The sequence below is a fragment of the Typha angustifolia genome, chromosome 6, assembly GCF_048772165.1.
Source record: "Typha angustifolia cultivar Huaian chromosome 6, ASM4877216v1, whole genome shotgun sequence".
In the NCBI taxonomy this organism is placed as follows: Eukaryota; Viridiplantae; Streptophyta; class Magnoliopsida; order Poales; family Typhaceae; genus Typha; species Typha angustifolia.
In genome coordinates, this window is record NC_133244.1 from 5,542,785 (window position 1) to 5,550,420 (window position 7,636).

A 7,636-nucleotide genomic window follows, 5' to 3' on the forward strand; every position below is an offset into this window, starting at 1 on the left:
TTTTTAGAAAGAACCATATTAAAGAAATTTACAAAAAGAAAGAAAATCTTTTTCACAGAAAATCAAGATGTCTTGATTTTATACTAGGGCTTTTGCGATTAACAATGCTTGATTTTTTTTATATTTGCAATAATAGACTTTAATGTGCATTGCATATATAAATTTTATATACTATATTATAAAAAAAAAAATATCGACTATAGAAAATATGAGTAGGTTTGTATACTAAATTAAAAAGCAAAATAAAATAAAATTACAAAAGCTTATTTTGCAATTTTTGTAAATTTTTGTTCATTGAAAGCTTGTGTTTTCTTTGTAACAGTTATAAAATCATGACATTTGATTATACAAGTTTTATATCACACAATGTACATTGATACTGGGAAGATCTATTCATCAATTTGAGTTAATTACAAACCAATTATTTTGTGTGACATGTTTTAATTACAGCCTCCTTTTAAACCTGCCACCAATTAATTAAATGTCATCAGGATGATTGTACTTTAATACAGCCACCTTATATAGTTTAATAGTATATAATTTAAATAAACTTAGAAAAATTATGATAAAGTAACCTTTATCTCTTCTTTTATTCTCATATCTTTATTTTGAATGGGTCATTCGAGTAAACCAGAAGAGCTAAGATCATACCCCATATTGGATGTTGAGATAGAACCCTATGCAATCTAAGCCCTATATTGGGTGTTGCCAAGTGAACGCATGCAACTATCATGCACGAAGTACTATGTGAGAAGGATAACAGATCAATCCAATTGATAATTTGCAGCAGAATTTCTTAGCTTCAGTTTGCAAATAGAAATATCATCATTGAGATTACTTCTATTTCAGTTGTTCATAAATATAAAGCAAATATAGTACATTAAAGGTGCTTTCAATCTTATCCTATTATGTGAAATCATATTAATTCTGAATCAAATTAATTACATAGATTTCATCGAATTGAAAAAGACTATATGTAGCAACTCTGCTTCAAATTTTCAGATTTCAAAGTTTGCAGTTTGTGACCTGTCTCATGAAATACAACAAATAAAGATATGCTAGACTTTAGAAATTAAGAGAAGTACAAGTTGCAAATCTGCAAAAGATTTGAGAATACAAAGAGTGAAACAAGGCCATTAATCTTTGTAAGATAAGCCATCTCACCTCAAAATTACATTTGATATCTCAACCTTGTGGAGATTTCCTTTTCAAAGATTAGAACTCTAAACTGAAACAATGTTTGAAGCAAGGAGTGTATCAGTAGGGCAGCAGAGTCCGTTGTCCTGTCATATAGATCTGGTCGAATGCCAAAATAGGGGAAAATTATCAGCTAACTGGTTTCAAAGATCAGTTTTCATGTCGGCGGTTGCCATGTTCCTGGTTTAAAAGATTCGCCAGATCCTGTTGGTTCTGAGGACCTGAATAAAACAATAAATAGTTTCATAGCAGCAGATTTTTGTAAAAGTTCAGTAATTAAAAAATGATAGCTTTATATTATTTCAACTGCAAATTAAGACAGCGGATACCAAAATTGAGTCCAATAGGAAGTGTCTCTCAAATTATAGATTTCAGTAATTCAGTACCGCACCAAATGATAATTATCTTAGTGGTTAGTCTTCCTATATGGTATCCATACTATGAAAGGACAGAAAACAGCAGTTCTCAACAAAATGTCAACAAAAAGATGACCTATTAGAAGAACATTTAGTTTGAGCTTGCTCAATAGAAGCAAGTTCGAAATATACCTGTCTCTCTTGTTGATATCATCAGCTGTGTCAGTTGCACTTTTGGAACCTGTACAAATCAAAAGAATGCTCAGTGGAATACGAGAACCACGCAATTCCAAATGAAGCAACGATCAGATTTTTCTCACAGCATTCATTTTACAGTATGTCAAATGTTACTGTATGCAGTCTTTATGTTCTTTCTACGTCAAAACATTTCTGAAATTCTAAATCAGTACATCAAACACATCCATTCATCTAAGCTAGCAGAAAAGAAGTGATAGATATAGAACTGTAAGCCTAATTATAGAATCCTTGGCAAGAATGGAGATATCTATGTATTTCCTGTAATGTAAAATAGCCACGGCTAGTGTATCAAAAAGCCTTTGGTTAGAGAAAATCAAAGGAAAGTACTGCTAAAAGAGATAAAACTTACCGCTATTTTGGTCGGAAGAAGCATCAGGAAACTGCTGGATGAAACTTTTAAGGTCTGGAGATCCAACTTTACCTACATCCATAGTCAATAAATATCTTAGTAATCAATTACATATTAACTTATTATTGTTTGTTGTCAAGCTTACATATTCTCATGGAGGTATAAGATCATTTTTTCTTGGTTCTAAGAACCAGAAACTAATAATACAGAAAATCTCTTTCTGCTTGGTGCAAGAGGAATAGTAAAAATAAAAATCCATTCAGATGTAAAAGGGGGCAAAGACAAACTGAAAAAGGAACCCAATAAGACAAACCTCAGTAATCCCTTTATAAACCTCAGTTATACTTCCCAGGTTATATATAATGTAGGAAAAAGAATGGGATAAGATTGGCATACTCAAGCACATCACAAAGTCTATTTCATTTTGAGTTCCTTGCTAATGAAATGACAAACTGAACCAAACAATAGATTAAACCCCAAGGGCTAAATAAGGATATAATAAGAGAACTTACTAATAAATTGAGCCCCGGACTTTCTTTCCTCCTCTTTCTTCTTCAGAACTATATTAAATAAAACATATGTCACGATCAAGTACCATGAAGGTCATCAAATGATTGAGAAAAAAGAAAAAGAAACAGCTTATGAAGAAAAATGAGTTGTATAAGTTGCCTTGTCAAATTGAAAGCTCAAGTATAAAGCAGCTAGTGGATTATCTGACACATACGCTCAACATTTTGTTTAACACGCTCCCGCTTGGCATCCAGCTCTATCATTTCCTGAAGATACGAAAATAAGGCAATCTAACATCTTAGTGAATCTTCATTAAGAGCATGGGGCTCATTTCTGGAGAATCATGATGCACAAAAATAAATATTGTAACTTTCAAGACTCATGTGACAAATTGAATTTCAGTCCAAATAAAACTATTAGTAAAGATTAAAAAATTATTTTTAATATTGGCATTACGAAACGGCATTGAACGATCTCAAGTTGGTTCGTTAGATAATGTACCGTGTCACTAGAAACATAATCAGAAGCTTCCAGGAAAAAAAATCTTTTGCTTATTTTTTATGAAATCCGGAATTAAATGCATTCTTACCTCTGGTGTTGGAGCTTTCTTTCTTTGTCCATTCAACCAGCAAATCCACTCAACTGCAAACATCATACAGCAAGGATAAATTTCAGGAGAGAGCTGTTATAAGGTAAAGATTTTAATAACAGAAAGGCTTCCCATTTTGGGATCTTGGGGTGGGAAAGACTTGCAAGACCTTACCTGCAATACTTGAGAGGCTACTTCTGTGACTTTCAATATGCGATTCTATGATGCACAATGAAAGTCCTTACCATATTTACCATCATAATGCCCTTGTTTGATAAATTATAATAGCTTTAGGACAACACTAGCAGAAAGATCTTGGAATGAAGTTTGTTAAAACTTAAAATGTGTCTGAATACAGCCTAAAATGTGAAATCAACTAAAATTTCCAGCAGGGCTTTTCACAAGGAAAACAAAGAGCAGAAGTTCCACATAACTATTTTGAACAATAGAAGTTGAGAAATTAACAGAAATAGAAACAATAAAGTAGCAGCAAGCCAACCTGGGATGGAGGTCGAATCCTCTTCGCCCTTGAATATGACCCATCTTTTCTCCTTCACTGGTGCATAATGAATAAGGTTTGGTATTATATCTCAAAAGAAACACTGAAATATATGGCAATCCATAAATCACTCAATTTACTGCAGCTATTCAACTAGAAAGCATAAATACCACTAAACTGCAAATATTTAATCTTGTATGTCCTGTCTGCCTCATACTATATTGAGGCCCTTAGGACTACGCAGAAGAGTGATCATGAAACTAAAAACAAGTTTAGATTGTTACGTAGCAATTGGACAATTATAAGACTCCTGACACTATCAACACAATAATTGTATTAATGACTTTTTAATCCTCCTAATCTCCCACCACCGTGATTAACCTAGAAAAAACTGGATTTCACTTGAAACAGTGATCAATAGACTATAATAATCAATTTTCATCCGCAAGTTCAACAAAAAGAATGGTGGGCATATCCACATCAAGAATTTACCGAAAGTTTCAGAGAAAGATCATCTTGTGATAAAATATATGATATGAAAGCAAGAAAATACCCGGCAGCTTTAAAAAGATCGTAACTTTGAGCATACGGTTACAGATTAAGAGCAACCCAAGTGGCAGCGACCAGATGAATCATGAAATGATGAATCCGGAAGAGATTAGAAAGGGGGAGGTAGACGCTTACAGATCCCATCGATCTCCTCCTTCCGAGTGAAGTAACGATTTCCGGCCTTATCGACACCCACCTGCGTTCTTGAGATGAAGTATCCCGCTAATCTCGAGAGTAACTTGGACATTTCTCCTCTTCAATCGATCCAACTCCGCCGCTTCATCGCCTTCGGGATCGTTCGATGGCAGTGGAGAGGATGCCCAAGGTCGGACCCGTCATAGGAGAGCTACGAATCAGAAGTGATCAAAACTATATACTGCACTGGACAAAGATAGCCTGCCGACTCTGGTTAAGGACTCACCTGGGATTGGGATTGGGATTGGGATTGGCAAAAAAGATTATATTATTATTTTTTGACCAAATTAGCACCTCCCAGATTTTATTTATCAAATGTTGTAAACTTAACACTAAAATAGATTTATTTTACTATAGTTGTTAGTAAAATTTGAACTTTTTAGTATTTTATTTAAGAAGAGGAAGCACCAACAAGTTTAAAGTGATGTGATGGGCTTCAATAGAGTTAGCAAACTTTTATAAAAGATTATTTTTGATCAAATTAGCCGTCTCTCAAATTTTATTTAGTATTGCGGCACTCTCAACTTAGTTAGTAAAATACTAAATTTTTTAGCATTTTATTTAAGAAGAGGAAGCACTAATAAGTATAGCGTTATTTTTTTATATATAAAACACTAATCTTAAGAGCGATTCATGGCAACCAAAACGAAAAAATTAAGGTAGATTTAGTTAAATAAATCAGCATTTCATACGAAAATTTAAGTCGAGTACCCAAATAAATCACAGATAAATTCATCAATTTATTTCGTTAACTTACATAAGTTTTACATATGACGATTGGACAAATTTATTTCGTTAGCTTGAGATAGATACATAAATATTATTCCATTCTGTTTTAATAGGTTGTGAAACGAAGGGATTTATATGTAGTCGATTTCATGCGATCTTCCATATAAATCTTTTGATTTCAAGACCAAGTGCAGTAACACCCTAATTTCTAAAAAAAAAAAATCCCGTGACGCACGTGCTCTCCTTCTTCTTCCCTTTCCCTTACCGTGCACGCTACCTTGCTCCCACCTCCATTAAACCCCCTCCTCCCCTTTTCCTTTTTCTCCCCTATTACTTCCCTCCTCGGCCTCGTGCTGTGCCACCGTCGGCCCCGTGCTGTGCCGCCGGCACCGTCGACCTCGTGCCGCGCCGCCAGCGTCGCAGCCCCTCGGGCTTTTCGCTCTCCCTTCGTCTCCTCCCTCGGAAGAGATACCGAGTGAGGGTGGGGAGGGGATTTTTTAACCCCCCACACCCCGCTGAGCCCCTTGGTGGGCTGCGGTCAGACGCAGCCCACGGGCCCTCCCTGGTGGGCTGCGGTCCAGACCGCAGCCCACTAGGCTTGAGTTGGGTGGGCTGCAGACCGCAGCCCACCAACCAAGCCTTTGGTGGGGTTGGACCCCAGCCCACTTCAACCAACCTTGTGGGCTGCAGTCCAATTACAGCCCCCCTTGCCTATTGGGTTAGGTTTGAACCTAACCCAATACCTCTAGTCTAGCTTATTTGTGACCATTTGTACTCTATAACCCTGTTTATATCTCCACCTGATTTAATTAGCCTAACCCTGTAATGACAATTTAGTATTATGTGAATTTTAGGATAACATAGGACTCGCCGAGACCTTTGACTCAAGTATTTGCCAAATAAGATAATTAATTCTATTAGTTCGATAATCTTACGTATAGCGTTACTTGCGGGAATTAATAGGATTTACACCGCGTGAGGAGGATTTTGGGAGGCTAGTTGACGAGATTTACCATACTGTGGAGACCCCTAGGCAAGTAGAGTTATACAAATATAGAATAATATAATTACAATCATTATACCTGTCATGACACTGTAGGAAATGTCGGTATTAATACATGCATTTAGTACACCATGTTATATCTTTACATATGCAGTTATTGATAACTTGCTCATCATAATATTATGAGAATGTTAATGTAGCATAAGCATTCAAGTGATAATGTTAATGTATATTTGTTGTGAATATAGAATATAATGATCATGATGACTATGGCATGTTTTATATACTTATAGACACTGCACCACTTCATGACTATACTATTAGTGGCCTATACCTGAGGTCGGGAGCCTATGTGACATTCAGGTAGTTATACTACATAGTCATGACTAGATTATGATGATAGAAGAACATGATTGTGAGGTGGGAATATAACTCTAGCGGTACCCGACGACGCAGGGTTAAGGCGTCTGTTGATGAGCCGAGGGCTCCCGATTCTCTCGTTGAAGGTGGTGATGATTTAGAGAGAGTGAGGTATAGGCTTACGAAACCGGGGTCCTTAGTCTGATGGCCATAGACAACCGGTCACTTGTAGTGTTGTCATACACGTGTAGGTGGCATTACCGCTAGATGTATATATACCCACCCGATGTATGAGATGATGGATGATTATGTGATGAATGATTGTTTCTTGGGAGTATTTACCCTGTGTGGTGAATAGCTCGATGAGCGATATAAGTATGATTAATGCTTTGATAGGTATGAGATGACTAAACTGCTATTTTATTGCTATGCATAACATGTAAACATTATGATTGAGATGTGTACGAATAAGAGATTGTATCAAGCTTTATATCTGTGTGGACTTATCGTGATACGTTTAGGAACTAGCATATTCCAGGATAGTGACTGATAATCTTTATCAATTGCATTGATTTAGTAACTCATGGTAAGTCCTTTCAACAAACATATTGTTATTGTTAGCAAATATATGCATACATTGGATATACACATGTGATTTTATTATTTTAAATTGTATGGATCCTACTCGCTAAGGTGGTGACATTATTTCAGAGCTAGGGGACGCAGGTGCGGGTAGCTGCTTTTCTTTTTCAATATATATGTTAGTTGTATTAAGCCTTTGCGAGGGCGTTATGATGATGTTGTATTTTGGACTTTAGCATTGTATTTTGGATGTATAGTTGGAAGGCTTGTTATGGCCTATGGAACTTGTACCCGGACTCTTATAGTTGAACTTAATTATGGTGAATTTGTGCTGTTGTGTGCCTTGTGAAATCCTTGTACTGACAGGTCATGTGATGCACTGCGTGGGGGGATTTATCCACGCGGTTTACACATGTATTTGGAGGTTTGGGTGTTTCATATCTCCTAACCAAATAGGCAT

General features: G+C 36.1%; 1 protein-coding gene across 1 annotated transcript; it reads right to left on the minus strand.

Annotated features, from left to right (window-relative positions):
- Positions 1-975: 975 nt before the first annotated feature.
- LOC140761032 (uncharacterized) lies at positions 976-4,660 on the minus strand. The gene is made up of 8 exons (XM_073098199.1): positions 4,443-4,660; positions 3,759-3,815; positions 3,260-3,312; positions 2,885-2,936; positions 2,673-2,720; positions 2,161-2,232; positions 1,746-1,794; positions 976-1,418 (listed from the first exon to the last, which is right to left on the minus strand). Exons 1-8 carry the CDS (start codon positions 4,552-4,554, stop codon positions 1,355-1,357), a joined length of 507 nt encoding a protein of 168 aa, XP_072954300.1. The 5' UTR covers positions 4,555-4,660; the 3' UTR covers positions 976-1,354.
- Between the last annotated feature and the right edge of the window lie 2,976 nt (positions 4,661-7,636).

Bases quoted from the DNA above. Each gene is read 5' to 3' on its own strand.
- LOC140761032 (XM_073098199.1), bottom strand. From the start codon at position 4,554: ATGTCCAAGTTACTCTCGAGATTAGCGGGATACTTCATCTCAAGAACG. The intron at 2,937-3,259 runs GTAAGAATGCAT...TCGTATCTTCAG, and splicing joins AGAAAGCTCCAACACCAGAG to GAAATGATAGAGCTGGATGC. The intron at 1,419-1,745 runs GTATATTTCGAA...TGTTTTATTCAG, and splicing joins GATATCAACAAGAGAGACAG to GTCCTCAGAACCAACAGGAT.